An 18,733-nucleotide genomic window follows, 5' to 3' on the forward strand; every position below is an offset into this window, starting at 1 on the left:
AGAATTCCTCAGCCAGCGTGCCTGGCTGAGGAATTCTGGCAGTTGAAGTCTACAAGCAGGGGCCTTCAATCTTGGGCCTTTGATGACTTGTGGACTTCAACTCCCAGAATTCCTCAGCCAGCGTGCCTAGCTGAGGAATTCTGGCAGTTGAGGCCTACAAGCAGGGGTCTTCAAACTTGGCCCTTTGATGACTTGTGGACTTCAACTCCCAGAATTCCTCAGCCAGCGTGCCTAGCTGAGGAATTCTGGCAGTTGAGGCCTACAAGCAGGGGCCTTCAAACTTGGGCCTTTGATGACTTGTGGACTTCAACTCCCAGAATTCCTCAGCCAGCGTGCCTAGCTGACGAATTCTGGCAGTTGAGGCCTACAAGCAGGGGCCTTCAAACTTGGGCCTTTTATGACTTGTGGACTTCAACTCCCAGAATTCCTCAGCCAGCGTGCCTAGCTGACGAATTCTGGCAGTTGAGGCCTACAAGCAGGGGCCTTCAATGACTTGTGGACTTCAACTCCCAGAATTCCTCAGCCAGGCAAGCAGGCTGAGGAATTCTGGGAGTTGACGTCCACAAGCCATCAAAGGCCCAAGTTTCAAGACCCCTGTGCTATGCTTTCAGAAAGCAACCTGAGATGGGGGGGTGAATTGCAGAAACGGTGAAGAAAAATTGAGAAAGGGACAAACCCTGATCGCCCGTCGGGAACCGGTTTAATTAACTATGTTAAACTTTGAATGCTTTGATATTTTTTTTCTCACCCCCCCTCCAGCTGACGTCACAGGAAAGTTAAAAAAAAAAAAGCAAACCAGAGTTTAAAGAGGAAAAGATGGCCCTTCAGCTTTATTATTAATAATGAATAACTGTTAATTGTTACAGGATAAATCGAGGTGTCGTTCCCAGCTATTGGGGATCTGCAGACCTCGATCCCAATTAGGGAGGTTTATCGTCTCTTGCGGAAACCTGGAGGGTGAGGGAGGGAAAAGAAAGGAAGAAAGAAAGGAAGGAAGGGAATGAATTTAGTGCAGAAAAAAAATGTAGCTTCGGGTAGGAAGAGGTTGGCTTTCTATCAAGAGGCTAGACCTCAGTAAGGACCACAATGGAGCCGAAAATTTCTGTCGCTAAGCGAGACTTTAGCTAAGAGAGATCTGCCCCATTTGACCACCTTTCTTGTCACAAGGTGTTAAATAAATAACTACAGTAGTTAACCCGGTTGGTTAAGGGAATCTGGCTTCTCCCCATTGCCTTGGTCACACACCCCGGGACCGTCATATGTGACCATCATAAATTTGAACCAGTCGCCAAGTGTCTGAATTTTGATCACGTGACCACGGAGATGCTGCAACGCTTGTGTGAAAAATGATCCTAAATCCCTTTTTTTTCCCAGTTCCGTTGTAACTTCAAACGATCACTAAACAAATTGCCGTAAGTCGAGGACTTTACCTGTGCTTTACAGCAAATTTAGAGGGGGAAAAAAATAGCCTAGTAACTATTTGGGACTTTCGATTTTTGGGGCTTCCTTGCTTTGCACAAGTCCAGATTTTAATCTTTTCACAAGGGAAGAATTTGAACTGAGGTTTTGCCCTTCGCTTCCTAAACCGCCACCGGAGTCAGCCGGAATTTGGGGTGGCAGGCAGGAAGTTTGCTAAACTTCCTAATTTTCTGATTTGAAGGGGTAGGAGGAGGAGGGGGGGGGTAGAAAGAGATCGCCCACTTTGAATTCAGCACTTACCTTTTTTCTTGCCCCGTTTCGTGCTGATCTTCTTCCTTCTCTTTTTGGGCGGATTCAAGTCCTGTAAAGGAGGAAGCGAGAGAAGAAAAAATGGAGATCAGAGGAAAGAGAAGATCAGAACGCAGAGGGGAATCTAAGGATGGAGAAGGGAATTCCGCACTTCAGGAGATAGTCCTCAATTAAGGACGGCAACAGAGCCTGGAATTTTGGTCGTAAATCATTGCAATTGTTCAGCAGATCACCACGGGACCCGATTCCATTTTACAACCGTTTAGTGAGTCACTCCCACAATTCCCCAGCCAATACGGCTGTTAGGAGCCTTAGTAAATTGAAGATGGGTGGACTTCAACTCCCAGAATACCCCAGCCAATATGGCTGTTAGCAACCTTAATAAATTGATGATAGGTGGACTTCCAACTCCCAGAATTCCCCAGCCAGCATGGGAGTTAGCAACCATTGTAATTTTTAAAATGGGTGGACTTCAACTCCCAGAATTCCATAACCAGCATGGGAGTTAACAACCATTACAATTTTTAAGATGGGTGGACTTCAACTCCCAGAATACCCCAGCCAATATGGCTCTTAGCAACCTTACTAATTTTAAGATGGTGGACTTCAACTCCCAGAATTCCTCAGCTAACATTGCTCATCTTAAAGTTGCTGAGGTTGAAAAACACCACCCCAGAAGCCACAGACAAGAAAAGTTCTGATGATCCCCTCCATGGCTAAGGGGATCCACTCCCAGTTTGCAAACCATGGTAAGTAGGAAGATCAGCTACTCCAAGGACCTAAGGATAGAAAGCAGGAGATTACAAGTTCAAGTCCTGCCTTAGCATGAAAGGTGGCTAGGTGACTTTGGGCCAATCACCAGGAGACAGTGAGGTCTAGTCCCATCTTGGGCACCAAAGCCAACTGGGTGACTTTAGGCCAATCACCAGGAGACGGTGAGTTCTAGTCCCACCTTACACATGAAAGCCAGCTGGGTGACTTTAGGCCAATCACCAGGAGACGGTGAGTTCTAGTCCCACCTTACATATGAAAACCAGCTGGGTGACTTTGGGCAAATCACCAGGAGACGGTGAGTTCTAGTCCCACCTTACACATGAAAGCCAGCTGGGTGACTTTGGGCAAATCACCAGGAGACAGTGAGTTCTAGTCCCGCTTTAGGCATAAAAGCTAGTTGAGTGACTCTGGGCCCATTAACCTGGAGACAGCGAGTTCTAGTTCCATCTTAGGCACCAAAGCCAGCTAACTGACTGTGAGCCAGTCACCAGGAGACAGGGAGTTATAGTCCCGCCTTAAAAATGAAAGCCGGCTGGGTGACTTTGAGCCAATCATCAGAAGATGGTGAGTTCTAGCCCCACCTTAGCCCAAAAGCCAGCTGGGTGATTTTGGCCCAATCACCAGGAGACAGTGAGTTCTAGTCCTGACTCAGGCAATAAAGCTAACTAAGTGACTTTGAGCCAGTCACCAGGAGTTCTAGACCCGCCTTAGGAATGAAAGCCAGCTGGACGACTCTAGCCCAATCACCAGGAGACAGGGAACTCTAGTCCTGTCTGAGTCCAAAAGCCAGCTGGGTGGTTTTGGCCCAATCACCAGGAGACGGTGAGTTCTAGTCCCTCCTTAGGCATGAAAGCCAGCTGCGTGACTTTGGGCCAGCCCCTTCCTGTCAGCCCAACCCACCTCGCAGGGTTGTGGGGGAAAGAGGAGGAGAAAGGTTTGCCGGATACGTCCACCCCCTTGAGCGAGTATAATTTTAAAAAAACTAAATTTCTCCAATAACCAAGAGGAGACCAGGCCCCCAAGGAGCCTCCGGTGCACAGGATTTATGCATCCCATAATGTTTCACAAAAATGGGCCCCCTTCCCCTCATCCCTGCAAGACGTGGCTCACTCGCGTCGAGCTACCTTTCCTATTTCCTGCCGGTCGCCAGCCCCCGCCAACCCCTTCCCGTCTCAACGATAAGGCAGACCCTGTAAACTCACTTCTCCCAGAGCTGGGGTGGCCCCCGTCAGGGCGCTGATGTCCCGGAAGTGGGTGAGGGAGCTGAGTTGGGAGCCGAGGACCCCCCCTCGTCTACGACGGGCTTTCTCCTTCCGGCTCACGTTGAGACGGACCATCATGCTCTCCTCGTAGTTGGTCCTGCCACAAGAAGATGGGGAGACGTTTGGAAAGCAGAGGTGAAAGGCGGCAGCCTGGCGGATGGTGTGCCAAGGTAGGTTGTGTCTGCCTCTGGAGGCTCCACCCTGTACAACTGAGGCTCCTGCTTCAAGGTCTGGTGAGGCCTCTCCTTTGGGTCCTTCCACCGTGCTCTCCCTTATCAGAGCCTGGGCCCCCACCCCATACACCTTCTAATTGGGGGGGGAGAGGGGTTGGAGTAGATGACCTACCAGATCCCTTCCAACTGCTATTCTATTCTATTCTATTCTATTCTATTCTATTCTATTCTATTCTATTCTATTCTATTCTATTCTATTCTATTCCTTATTCTATTCTATTCTATTCCTTATTCTATTCTATTCTATTCTATTCCTTATTCTATTCTATTCTATTCCTTATTCTATTCTATTCCTTATTCTATTCTATTCCTTATTCTATTATTCTATTCTATTCTATTCTATTCTATTCTATTCTATTCTATTCTATTCTATTCTATTCTATTCTATTCTATTCTATTCTATTCTATTCTATTCTATTCTACTCTAGTCTACTCTATTCTTTATTTCTATTCTATTCTATTTTATTTTTCCAATCTTGCCAGAAAAATTGAGATCCCCCCATTCCTTCTCTCAAGTCCAAATATATTTTGGAAACTTTAACACTGGATGTTTTCATTGCACGCCTGGAGATGCACTGTAGAGTATTTTAAGTTAAGGAAGTTTGGCGCACCAACCCTCCTGGAAGCCAGTTGGGTCTAGTGGTGAAGGCACGGGGCTAGAAAGCAGGAGACGGTGAGTTCTAATCCAGCCTTAGCCATGAAAGTCGGCTGAATGACTTTAAGCCAATCACCAGGAGACAAAAGAATTCTAGTTCCATCTTGGGCATTAAAGCTGGCTGGTAACCTTGGGTAAATCACCAGGAGGCGGCGAGTTCTAGTCCGGCCTTAGGCATGAAAGCCAGCTGGGTGACTTTGAGCCAATCACCAGGAGACGGTGAGTTCTAGTCCGGCCTTAGGCATGAAAGCCAGCTGGGTGACTTTGAGCCAATCACCAGGAGGCGGCGAGTTCTAGTCCGGCCTTAGGCATGAAAGCCAGCTGGGTGACTTTGAGCCAATCACCAGGAGACGGTGAGTTCTAGTCCCACCTTAGCACAAAAGCCAGCTGGGTGATTTTGGCCCAATCACCAGGAGACGGTGAGTTCTAGTCCCGCTTGCGGCATGGAAAGCTGACTGGGTCAATTGCTCTCTCTCTCTTCAATCCAGCCCACCTCACAGGGTTGTTATTGTGAGGAAGCTGGGAGGATGAAAGTGTATTTTTGTCTGGAATTATTTGTAAAAAAAAAATGACACAGGCCGGATCCAATAAATAAATGAATACGTAAAGTAAATAAAAATAAATAAAAAAGGAAAGAAAGAAAGAGAACGAAGGAAAGAAGAAAGGAAGGAAGGAAAAAAAGAAAGAAGGAAGGGAGAGAAAGAAAGAAAGAGAAAGGAAGGAAGGAGAAAGAAGGAAGGAAAGAAACAAAAAAAGAAGGAAGGAAGGAAAGAGGAAGGAAGGAAGGAAGGAAGGAAGGAAGGAAGGAAGGAAGGAAGGAAGGGAAAGAGAAAGGAAGGAAAAAGAAGGAAGAGGAAGAGAAAGGAAGGAAGGAAGGAAGGAAGGAAGGGAAAGAGAAAGGAAGGAAGGAAAAAGAAGGAAGAGGAAGAGAAAGGAAGAAAGGAAGGAAGGAAGGAAGGAAGGAAGGAAGGAAGGTCTGACCCTTCCCTCCTTCCTCACTAACCGGTGCTCATCCTCCCGGTTCTGCCGGGCCGTGTGGGCGTGATGCCCTTCCCGGATCTCTTCCGGAGCGTCGGAATACTGCTCCTTCAGCTCCCGGATGATGGAGCTACTAAGCGCTCGCTTTTTGGCTTGTTCGGCCATCTTCTTCTCTCTCTCCATCTCGGTTTCATCTGCGAGAGACAGACAGAGACGTTTGTGCCGGATATGGCAACCCGGTTTGTTCTTCCTTACGCCGCGACGCCAAACTCTGCCCTTCCCTTTGCTCAAACCAGGTTGCCTTCTTACTGTAATGCACGGGGACCAGGCGAGGTGGGACGTATTTCCGGATGCCTCCTTTGGAGACATCTTTCCCAGGAGTCTTGGCGGCACCCCCGACATCCTCTTCCTCTTCTCCGTCTTCCGAGTCACTGAGCTGGGAACGGGACAAGAAAATCGGGCGGGGGGGGGGGGGTTGGACTAGATGACCTACAAGGTCCCTTCCAACTCTGTTAATTCTAATTGCAAGGGATTGGTTGAATTTAGGAGTAGAGCAATGTTTCTTAAGTCTGGGTAATTTCATGAGGTGGGGACCTCAATTCCCAGAATTCCCCAGCCAGTGGGTAGATCGCAGCCAGCATTTGTGGATTTCAACTCCCTCACTTTGGGCCAATCACCAGGAGACAGTGAGTTCTAGTCCCGCCTTAAGCATGAAAGCCAGCTAGGTGACTTTGGGCCAATCGCCAGGAGACGGTGAGTTCTAGTCCCGCCTTAAGCATGAAAGCCAGCTAGGTGACTTTCAGTCAATCACTAGGAGACGGTGAGTTCTAGTCCCACCTTAGGCATGAAAACCATCTGGGTGACTTTCAGCCAATCACTAGGAGACAGTGAGTTCTAGTCCCACCTTAAACATGAAAGCCAGCTAGGTGACTTTGGGCCAATCACCAGTAGATGGTGAGTTCTAGTCCCACCTTAGGCATGAAAACCACCTGGGTGACTTTCAGCCAATCACTAGGAGGTAGTGAGTTCTAGTCCCGCCTTAGGCACAAAAACCGGCTGGATGACGTTGGGCCAATAGCCAGGAGACGGTGAGTTCTAGTCCAGCCTTAGTCACGACAGCTGGCCTGGTGATTCCGGGACATTCATGAGAAGATAAATAAAGATAAAAGGAAGATAAAAAACATTTTTGGAAGGACAGAAAACTTTCTCCTAAGCACCACCATGACTTTTTCTCAAGTCACAAGGGCCGAACTGCCATTATTAGGCCAACATCTCCTTTTCTCCTAGCAATGATCAAACCATCTTCCAAGCTGGCTTAAAACTGGTTTCAGCTCAACCTCAATCAAAAGGTAAGATGATTAATATTAAGCCCCTGGTTATTTTCCAGAGCAGGGGTAGGCAACCTTGGCTCTTTTAGGACTCGTGGACTTCAACTCCCAGAATTCCTCAGCTAGCCATGCTGGCTGAGGAATTCTGGGAGTTGAAGTCCACGAGTCCTAAAAGAGCCAAGGTTGCCTACCCATTCCAGAGTATCTCTTTCCAAACAGCAGTTCTACCTCATCAAAGAAAGACAGAAGAAGGGACCTATTCGCACATTCCCAGATGTATGCAAAATATCCCCGTCTATTTTAAATCTTCCGGAAATGTTCCTTTTTCTCAAAACGTGCCGGTTTTTTTTTTTTAGAGTCGGACGTTTCCATAAATGAACCGTCTGCAGCCTTCCTACCGAATTCGAAGACCGAAAAAGCGGAGACAAGAAACAAAAGATCGAGAAAAACTCCGGAAGTCACAACAAGCGCAAAAATACATTTTGCAAATTTGATTTGAAAATAAAAATTAACTTTCTCCAATCTTAGACATCACCCACATCCACTGCTCTGGGGGCTGTCACACAGTCTGCGGACGTTTGACCCCAATTCATTTTTGCTCTGGAGCCCCAGCCAGGCTATAAGGAGCCCTCAGTTTACGACCGTTTGTTGAGTGACTGTTGGAAGTCACATTGGCGCGCTGAAAAAGGGACTTTATGACCGGTCCTCACACTTATGACTGTCAAAGCGTCCCCACTCTCACGTGAATAAAATTTGGGCGCTTGGTAAAATTTGTCGCAGCCAGCTTCAGACAAGCCAAGTCAGTGGGGAAAGCCAGATTCCCTTAATGACCGTCTGATTCGTTTAACAACTGCAGGGATTTGCTTCCCAACCGTGTCAAAAAAAAAAAAAGGTCGTAAAATAAGCACAGCTCATTTAATAAACCGCCATGCTTCACAATGGCAATATTGGGGCCAAATGCGGTCGTAGGTCCAGGACCCCTCTCCCACAACTCATTTTTGCTCGACTTACAGCCGCAATTGGACCCAAAATGGCCGTTCGAGCTAGTCCTCGACTTACGACCCCAATCGAGCCCCCAAAGTTTTGTCGTTAAAGTGAGACGTTTCTAAAAGGGGTGCTGTCCCACTTTACGACCTTTCCCGCCACAGTTGTTAAGCGAGTCACTGCCGTTAACTGAGCAACACGGTCATGAGGTACATCGGGCTTCCCCGTCGACTTTGCCTGTCAGAAGGTTGCAAAAGGTGGTCCCGTGACCCCAGGGTCCCGCAACGGACGTAAATATGAGTCACTTGCCAAGCGTCTTGTTTTTGCTGATATGATCGTGGGCAGGGGTAGACAACCTTGGCTCTTTCAGGACTCGTGGACTTCAACTCCCAGAATTCCTGAGCCAGCATGGCTGGCTCAAGAATTCTGGGAGTTGAAGTCCACGAGTCCTGAAAGAGCCAAGGTTGCCTACCCCTGATCATGGGGATGCCACCACAGTCCTAAGTGTGACAAATGCTCCTAAGTCACATTTTTCAAATGGTCACTAAACAAACTGCTGTAAATTGAGGACTACCTGTGTTCCAGTCTTTCTCTTTTCCTACCTTACTGATCAAGTTATCCGGATTCGGTTTGAATTTCAAGGGATCGTTTTCATCTGAAAGGAAAGAAGCCGGTTTAAGATGGCTCTACTTAAAAGGGTCCAATTTGCACCATTTTTCCCCCCAACACACCCTTCCAAACCCCTCGTGACTTACCCAGTCCCCCAGTAACAGCTGCCTTCACAAGTTTGTCTACCTGGTATTTCAATTTCTGCTCAATCGGACGCATCTTCTCCAGCACCTATGCCCCCCACCCCCAAAAAATATTTATTTAATTTAAATATATCAGTCTTTCTCAACCGTAGCAGCTTTAAGATGGGAGGACTTCGACTCCCAGAATTTCAAAGCCAGCAATGTTAGGTAGGGAATTCTGGGAGTTGACGTCCATCCATCTTAAAATTACCGAGGTTGCTAACAGACTTGCTGGCTGTGGAATTCTGGGAGATGAAGTCCACCCCTCTTCAATTTATTAAGGTTTCTAATAGCCATATTGGCTGGGGAATTCTGGGAATTGAAGTCCACCCATCTTAAAGCAGCCACGCTTGAGAAACTGATTCATGTCATCATGAGATTCTGAGTGACTTATCAATATAAAACATCTCCAATTTTAGCTTTAGCCTTAAATCACACCTAACAGCTCAGAATGTTATTATTTTGATGATTTATTAGATTGTTATTCAGGAATTCAAGGCAGCCTACACAGCTTCACCTCCCCGCTCCCATTTTCCACCACAATGATCACCCTGCAAGGTAGGCAGGTCCAAATAAGGGTGATTGGCTCACAATGTTTGGGAAAAAACAGGAAGGGAGCAATAAAAATTATTTTGGAAGCTGCTTAAGATCTGATTGTGGTCGTAAGTTGAGGACTACCTGTAGTCTCTTAGCCATCCTACCTTGCAGGGCTGTGGTGAGGCTGGAAAGGCTTGGTTTGCTATATAAAATGGAGGATTAACCTCTAGCAAATATATAAGCACATATAAATATTTTTTTAAAAAATAACAAACATGCATTCAAGATTTTTATTTTTGAAAAATATCTTATTCCTTGAGAAGAGCTGTGCCAGCCAATTGCAATCACACAACTTTCCAATATCTGGACTTCAACTGCCAGAATTCCCTAGCCAGCAGGAAATTCCCAGAATCCTCCTCCTGAACTGGCTGGGGAATTCTGGGAATTGAAGTCCACCTATCTAATGGACCAGATCTCCCTGCAAGAAGTCCAGGATGGCTCATACCGTCCTCGTTTCCACCAGCCGCAGTAAGGCAGGGTGATTGGCCACAGACCGTCCCGAGGTCTTCTCCAACATCAAGTGTGAGAGATCTTGAAGGTAGAGGAGAAGGAGATGGTCCTTGACTTCCAGGAAACTGAGGCCCTGATAAGAAGAGAAAAGGAGGTTGGTGAACCACGGGGAAGATTTGGGACTTTGAGGGGAGACTCTGGGAACAGAAGTCAGGTATGAAATGCCACCACAGAAGGAGGCACTGGAATGGACCCAGTGTGGGGAGAGAATGGAATGGAATGGAATGGAAATAAGGAATAGAATAGAAATAAGGAATGGAATAGAATAGAATATATGGAATGGAATGGAATGGAATGGAATGTAGAATAGAATAGAATGGAATGGAATAGAAAAAAAAGAAACAAGGAAATAGAATAGAATAGAAAAGAAAAGAAAATATGGAATGGAATGGAATAGAATGGAATAGAAATAAGGAATAGAATAGAATAGAATAGAATAGAATAGAATAGAATAGAATAGAATAGAATAGAATAGAATAGAATAGAATAGAATAGAATAGAATAGAATAGAATAGAATCAAAAATATGGAATGCAGTAGAGTAGAATCGAATCGAAAATATGGAATGGAATAGAAATAAGGAATAGAATAGAGTAGAGTAGAGTAGAATAGAAAATATGGAATGGAATGGAATAGAATAGAATAGAATAAGGAATAGAATAGAATAGAATAGAATAGAATAGAATAGAATAGAATAGAATAGAATAGAATAGAATAGAATAGAATAGAATAGAATAGAATAGAATAGAATAGAATAGAATAGAATAGAATAGAATAGAATAGAATAGAATAGAATAGAATAGAATAGAAAATATGGAATGGAATAGAATAGTATAGAAATAAGGAATAGAATAGAAAATGGAATGGAATAGAATAGAACAGAACAGAATTAAGAATAGAATAGAAATAAGAATAGAATAGAAATAAGAACAGAACAGAATATAGGAAATATGGAATAGAATAGAATATCTTTACTGTCATTGTATAACTCACAACAAAATTGCCGCCCACAGTGCACACTACACACAAGTAAAAACCACAAATAAGAACACACATTATATACACACATATCCTTCACTGCTTTATAAAACCCTAGCGAGGCCACACCTGGAATACTGCAGCCAATTTTGGTCACCATCTCACAAAAAAGATATGGAGAGTTTGGGAAAAGTTCAGAGTAGAGCAAGTAAGAGGATCCAAGGCCTGGGGAAAACATACGAAGAATGGCTGCAGGACTTGGGTTTGGCCAGTCTATAGAAAAAAAAGAAATAGGGGAGACATGATAGCAGCATTCCAGTATCTGAGGGGCTGCCACAAGGCAGAAGGGACCAGGTTGTTCACCAAAACACAAGAGGGAAGGACAAGAAACAACGGATGGAAGAGAGAAACAACCTGGAATTAAGGAGAAACTTCCTGACAGTGAGGACAGTTAACCAGTGGAACAGCTTGCCACTAGAAGTTGTGGGCGCTCCATCGCTGAAGAAGAGACTAGACATTCATCTGTCTGTTGACGGTATAGGTTCTCCTGCTTGAGCGGGGGGGCTGGACTAGAAGACCTCCAAGGTCCCTTCCAACTCTATTCTATTCTATTCCTCCTACATTCTACTATAAGCTCTGGTCTTAGTCATGTCAATTGGCTGCGGAGACCTTGCAGATAATTAAAAGTTCACAGTAGAAGCACTACAGATAGTCCTCGACTGACAACAGTACGTTTAGTGACTGTTTAAAGTTACGACAACACTGGAAAAAAGTGACTTACGACCTTTTTTTAACACAACCGTTGCAGCATCTACATAGTCACGTGATCAAAATTCAGACCCTGGGCAACTGACTCACATTTATGACGGCTGCAGTGTCCCGGGGTCATGTGGATCCCCCTTTTGCAACCTTCTGACTAGCAAAGTTCACGGGGAAGCCAATTTCGCTGAACCAGCAACCGTGTCACTCAACAGCCACGGAAAGAAAAGTAGTAAAATGGGGCTATAGCTCACTTAACAACTGTCTCGCTTAGCAACGGAAATTTTGAGCTCAATTGTGGCTGTAAGCCAAGGATTACCTGTAGCTTCCATATTTACCTGTAGTTTCCATATTCCTTCCAGAAGCTTACCTTCTCGGTGGGGTACTCTCCTGCTCGTACCTTCTGCACTAAACGTTGTACATGATGGGTAACTGCAACCACCTACATCCCCACCAAGGAAGGAAGGCAGAAGAAAAATCAAATTTTAGGAAGGCAAAGAAGAAACACTGCCAGCTGCAAAAAAAAAAAAAGCTAGGAAACGGGGCAGAACAACAATTCAGGTAACAGTAAAAATTAAAAGCTTTATCTCACCTGTTCTTGGAGAGATTTGAAGAGGGTTAGGGCTGCAGGTAAGTCAGCTTCCACAATATCCTAAAACCGGGAAGAAAATAAGGGGTGGGGGGGAATCAATTTCTGTGTTCCAGAATTGTTCCATCTTATTACCACCTTCCATATTACTCCAGGTGAATGGACTCCAGGTAATCTACAATTTCTGCCTGCAGTGATAGAGGTCTTTTTCCCCCTCTCTGTTTAATCATGTCAATCAGTAACGCAATAAATTTCCTTCGTCAATTTACCTGAAATGGTATAAGGCAGGGGTAGGCAACCTCGGCTCTTTTATGACTCATGGACTTCAACTCCCAGAATTCCTGAGCCAGCCAAGCTAGCTCAGGAATTCTGGGAGTTTATTGAGATTTAAGATTTATTGAGATTTTTATACCGCCCTTCTCCCAAAGGGACTCAGGGCGGTTCACAGGGCATAAATATAAACAACAGTACAGACATTAAAAGATAATTAAATTAATGCCCAAGTTAAAACCAGAATAATAAAACAAACCTATAAAAAACCCAAGTACCCCCATCAGGCCAGACCCGCTAGTTCGAATAAATGGGTCTTCAACCCGCGACGGAAGGATCGGAGGTCTGATGCCATCCGGAGCTCAACCGGCAGTTGGTTCCATAACGCCGGAGCACCCACAGAGAAGGCCCTCCCCCTGGGGGCCACCAGTCGGCATTCCCTGACAGGAGGCACCCTGAGGAGGCCCTCTCTGTGGGCGCGCACAGGGCGGAGGGGAGTCGACGCCGGCAGCAGGTGGTCCTCGAGGTATCGCGGACCCATGCCATGTAGGGACTTAAAGATCATAACCAAAACCTTGAACCTTACCCGGAAGACAACTGGTAACCAATGCAGCTCACGGAGCAAAGGTGTAACATGGGAGTACCGGGAAACTCCCAAGACAACTCTCGCGGCCGCATTCTGTACCAGTTGGAGCCTCCGAGTAGTCTTCAAGGGAAGTCCCATGTAGAGAGCGTTACAGTAGTCTAGGCGAGAGGTCACGCCTAGTGAAGTTGAAGTCCATGAGTCATAAAAGAGCCGAGGTTGCCTACCCCTGGTATAAGGGATTGGACTATATGACCAATAGGGTCCCTTCCAACATTTATTACTATATTATTATTACTATTATTACTACTACTACTACTACTATTATTATTATTATTATTATTATTATTATTATTATTATTATTACTATTATTATTATTCTTAGAGGAAATAAGAGTGGAAGAACACACACACATAACACATACACACAGCTCATAGACACGCACCTACGCATACATACAAAAACACAAATACATTACAATGCACAAATACATTAATATATTTAATTGCATTAAATATATTAAATTAAATAAACTCAGTTCTGCCCTGATCACACACTCAGGACAAAGAGGATCTGTTCAGACAAAAGGCATTGTCGACCCGTGTTCAACACGTGTGCGTGCGCCTCTCCTCCCTCCCAGGCCCCTTGCTCACACGCGAGTCCATCAATTCACACGGCGGAGGCAGCCGCTCCGCCATCGCTCCGATTCCCACGTGTGGAAAAGCCGCGTTAGTTCCTGCTGGGAGAAATCCCGCCTTCTTCAATCGAGTTGTCCAATCCGAGGTGACGCCCGCCTCAGTGGCACAGACCTCTAGCCAATGGTTGAGCGACGCGGAAGCCTCTCAGCCAATCACGCCGAAGTCTAACGAGGTTTTTTTTTTAAAGGAGCACACGGAAGTTTTAAAAGCGGACCTCTCCGCTTCTTTGACGAAGGTAAATAGCCAATAGCACTTAAGAGCCCACCTCCTGCGGAATAGATGTGGCCAATGAGAGGAGGAGGCGGGGCCTCCCCTTTGGAACGTTGACCAATCCAAAACTTTAAAAGGGTTATAAACAGGTTCTTGCTGAAGCCCCGCCTCGTCGGATCCAACAGCCTTTCAGAATTTGAACCTGAACCATCCGCGAAACTTTTGGTCCAATCAATGAGCTCCTCTTAACAATTTTCATTCATAAAATTTTTCACTACACCGTCCTTTATAATTGATTATATTATAGAGAGCCTGGGTTTTTTCCCCATTTCTAATTAGTAGATATCATACAGACCATCCAAAGGCTTCTTTTGTATCTCCTATTATCACCAGCCAGGATGATAGGCATTGTAATCCAACGATCTGGAGACTTTAGGTTGAAAAGGGTTTTTGAAAAAAAATATACTCTAAACCGGTTTTGTTTCAACTTTGGCAACTTTAGCATGACTGGGGAATTCTGGGAGTTGAAGTCCACAAATGGTGCCTGGGGAATTCTGGGAGTGGAAATTCAGGCATTTTAAAAGTGGCTAAGATTGAGAAACACTGCTGTGGGGATTGCAGCAGAATGCCTAAATATATGCCAGTGGCCAAGCCCCCAAATTTTGATCATATGACCATGGGGAACGCTGCAGCGGTCATAAGAGCAAGGACTGGTCGTAAGTCACTTTTTCAGTGCTGATTTAACTTCGAACATTCGTTAAAGAAGGGTATGCTGGAACGGACTCAAGATGGCTGTTCTTGCCTTACTCTACATCAGGGTCTTGAAACTTGGCCCTTTTATGACTTGTGGACTTCAACTCCCAGAATTCCTCAGCCAGGATGCCTTCCATTTCTTCCCCATTTATTTGCCAGGAATTGAGAGGGCCGGATGCCATGATTTTGGTTTTCTTAATGTTAAGTTTCAACCCAAGTTTTGCACTCTCCTTCTTCACCCGCAACAAGAGGCTCTTTAGTTCCTCTTCACTTTCTGCCATTAGAGTGGTATCATCTGCAATAAAAATTTAGACGCAGGTAAATATAGGAGTCCAGCTGAGAATGTGTTGGACAGCAGGGATTCCCTGTGTGTGTCAGGAAGGATTCCCGCAATTTGGCTGGGCTTCCACCTGCCTTTGGAATCTGGCTCTCTATTGTTCCAAACATTAGCTTTGAGTAAAAGAATTTTACTCTATTGTTGCTCTTCCTGACTGCTGCCTCAGCTCTCCTCCTGCAGCTCATTTCTGGCTGACTCAGCATCATAGAACAGGTAGTCCTTGATGGACGACCGACTTCGAAGTTACAACAGCACGGTTTCCCCACTTAGCACGCTTGCAAGCATTCCCATGGATATGGGCTTTACATTCGGAGGCTTGGCAACTGACTCACACGGTGTTGCCGTTGTCACCAGGGTCACAGGATCCCCTTTTGCCAGCTTTTCTGCTCAGCAAAGTCAATGGGGGAGCCAGATTCACTTAACAATAATGTCACAAACTTAACCACTACAGTGATTCGTTTAACGAGCATGGCAAAAAAAGTCACACAATCGTGTATGGTCACAGAATGCCTGCCTTGATTATTATGATTATCCTTGTTCTATGATGATGGTGGTGATGATGATGATGATTTCTTTGTTGTTTTGCAACTACAATGAGAGCTTATGAACCAGATTCCTTGTGTATTTAATGAGAGTCCCTGTCATAAGGTTTTTTGTATGTTTTTTTGATCCCATTTATATCCCGCCCTTCTCTGAAGACTCAGGGCGGCTTACAATTTAAAGCACAAATCAATGTGCTTAGCAATAGCCTTCATTCTATGTATATGCCTGCTTATTAGGGCTTTCACACACCCCCAAGCGGCATTATTACAAAGTCAGCTTAATTGCCCCCAACAATCTGGCTCCTCATTTTACCTACCTCGGAAGGATGGAAGGCTGAGTCAACCTTGAGCCTGGTGGGATGCGAACCTGCACTAATTGCAGGCAGCTGGTGTTACTTAAGCAGGCATTAGCCCACTGCTCCACCAAGGTAGTTGAGCACTACCTGTACTTCATTTGTGCTATTAATATTTGGACTGTTACTCGTAAAGCATCAGCTTTGTGATGACCACGCTGAACGGTCAACAGCCTGGAGCATTGTGTTTGCAGAGAAATGTCGCCTCTACCTCCAGGAAACACGTAACAATAAATCAGGGGCCGTTTTGAAACTCGGCTGTTCTCCAACAATGCGCAGCTCGGCTACTCGGAGTCGGCAACAATAGCTGGAGCACGCCAGGGAAGGCAGCCAAAAAGCGGGTGGCATCCCTTTGTCTTATTCAAAGTTTCCTCTTTCTAATCCAGGGATGCCATTTTCACCTGCCTATTGTTACTAAAAACCCAGGGCGGATAATGGCCGGCACATTCCTCCTCTTTAAAGTTGGACTCCTTCAGCACTTTCTCTTTCTCTCTCTCTCTCTCTCTCTCTTGTTTCCTGCCTCTTCCTTTTTTAATTGTGCCAATTACATGCCCAGCCGGACTTCGAAGGCACCAATCCTACCACAGGTGCTCCTCGACTTAATAACCACTCGTTTAGTGACCGTTCAAAGTGACAACGGCGCTGAAAAAAGTGACTTACGAGTGTTTTCCACACTTTAGAAACCGATGTCGCATCTCCAAGGTGACGGGATGAGAATGTGGACGCTGGGCAAATGACTTGTATTGATGACCAGTTGCACTATTCCAGGGTCACGTGATTTTTTTTTTAAAAAAATAATTTATTATTATTTTTGCTTCCTGTTCCTTTTTTATTTTTATGTTGTGTGTTTGAGTATATATGTTTGAATATATTCAACACAATGTACATAGTGACATTGATAAGGATACTACATTTGCAACATTCTACATAATAATTCTTTATCAAAATGACATACGTACTAAAAGAGTACTTAGAAAGAGTACAAAGAAGAGCAACAAAGATGATTAGGGGACTGGAGGCCAAAACATATAAGGAACGGTTGCTGGAATTGGGGATGTCTCTAGTTTAATGAAGAGAAGGACGAGGGGTGACATGATAGCAGTCTTCCAGTATCTCAGGGGCTGCCCCAAAGAAGAAGGAGTCAAGCTCTTCTCCAAAGCGCCTGAAGGCAGGAGAAGAAGCAATGGATGGAAACTCATCAAGGAGAGAAGCAACCTAGAACGAAGGAGGAACTTCCTGGCAGTGAGAACAATTAACCAATGGAACAGCCTGCCTCCAGAAGCGGTGAATGCTCCAACACTGGAAGTTTTTAAGAAGAGACTGGACAGCCATTTGTCTGAAATGGTATAGGGTTTCCTGCCTGAGCAGGGGTTTGGACTAGATGACCTCCAAGGTCCCTTGCAACATTATGATGATGATGATGATGTATGACAGAAAGGAATGGCAAATACAGTCTTTTCCTTAAGTACTCTATATTATAATTTCTTCTTTAATTATATAAGATGCAGAGCTATATTGTGACTGTTGTGTCACACTTAACGGCCGTCGTAGCATCCCCATAGTCATGTGACCAAAATTCGAGCACTTGGCACCTGCATGCATTTACGACAGTTGTGCTGTCCCCGGGGGTCATGTGATCCCTATTTGCGGCCTTCCCACCTGGCTTCTGACAAGCAACGGGGGAAGCTGGGTTCACTTAACAACCGCATGGCTCCTTTAACAACCGCAGGGATTCGCTTAACAACTGTGGCAAAGAAAGGTTGTAAAGTGGGACAAATGGAAATGTGGGAGCTCCATTGTGGACTACCTGTGTTAGCCTTGCTCAGGGCTAGGCCACCTTGGCTCTTTTATGACTCGTGGACTTCAACTCCCAGAATTCCTGAGCCAGCCACGCTGAGGGGAAAGGGAGAGGTTTCCAAGCTGAGCCATGCTGGCTGAGGAATTCTGGGAGTTGAAGTCCACGAGTCATAAAAGAGCCCACGTGGCCTACCCCTGGCCTAGCTGGAATGTGGTTGTCATGGAAACGCCTGCTGTGCCCACCAGGCAGAGGAATAAAGAGCTGGTTAGGGCTAGCTAGGAGAGAGCAGAGGGAGTTATGGGTGGTGGAAATGAAGTGCCAAATTGAGGGAACCATGAGGACTAGTGGCTTGACTGGAATTGGCTGGGGAATTCTGGGAGTCGCAGTCCACCCATCTTCAAGTGGCTGAGGTCGAGAAATACTGTCCCAAAGGTGCTTTTTTTCAGGAGGCAGCTGGACTTTTCTTGTTTTTCTTCGGAGGCGTTTCGCTTCTTATACAAAGAAGCTTCTTCACCTCTGACTGGATGGTCAGTAGCTCCTTGGAGGAGGAGAAGCGTAACGTCTTCAAAAAATAAAAATAAAAATGAGAAGGTCCAGTTGCCTTCTGAAAAAGTAACTTTGGGACAACCAGGGCCTTTTTTGTCATTGAACACTCAGAACGGAGTTCCGGCACCTTTTTTGGATGGAACCTTGTAGGGTAGGCAAGGCGGGTTGTATGAAATGTGAGAGTTCCGGCACCTTTTTCTTTTACAAAAAAAGCACTGGGGACAACCATGACCAGGATGACTGAGCATAGACATTGAGAAATACTGAGATTTGGGGAAGGAATGGGGCTGAACGGGTGGAACGAAAGGGGGAGAAACGATATGGGGGGCCGTGTTTGAGATGCAATCTAGTGAGGAAAGGATTGGATCAAGGATCACGGTGTAGGCAGGAGGGTTACGGAGATCCAAATTCAAAATAAGGAGGATTTTCCTGTCTCAAGAGAGCTACGGCATTGGAGAACAGCTTCCCCCAAGAATC

General features: G+C 45.4%; 1 protein-coding gene across 1 annotated transcript; it reads right to left on the reverse strand.

Moving 5' to 3' along the window:
* Positions 1 to 807: 807 nt before the first annotated feature.
* On the reverse strand, positions 808 to 13,725 carry LOC308677944 (neuroguidin-like). The gene is made up of 11 exons (XM_081344668.1): positions 13,673 to 13,725; positions 12,169 to 12,228; positions 11,947 to 12,018; positions 9,776 to 9,913; positions 8,698 to 8,782; positions 8,545 to 8,597; positions 5,940 to 6,066; positions 5,656 to 5,824; positions 3,705 to 3,861; positions 1,720 to 1,780; positions 808 to 950 (listed from the first exon to the last, which is right to left on the reverse strand). Exons 1-11 carry the CDS (start codon positions 13,715 to 13,717, stop codon positions 931 to 933), a joined length of 987 nt encoding a protein of 328 aa, XP_081200794.1. The 5' UTR covers positions 13,718 to 13,725; the 3' UTR covers positions 808 to 930.
* Between the last annotated feature and the right edge of the window lie 5,008 nt (positions 13,726 to 18,733).

Source organism: Vipera berus (genome assembly GCF_964194415.1).
Source record: "Vipera berus genome assembly, chromosome: Z".
NCBI lineage: Eukaryota > Metazoa > Chordata > Lepidosauria > Squamata > Viperidae > Vipera > Vipera berus.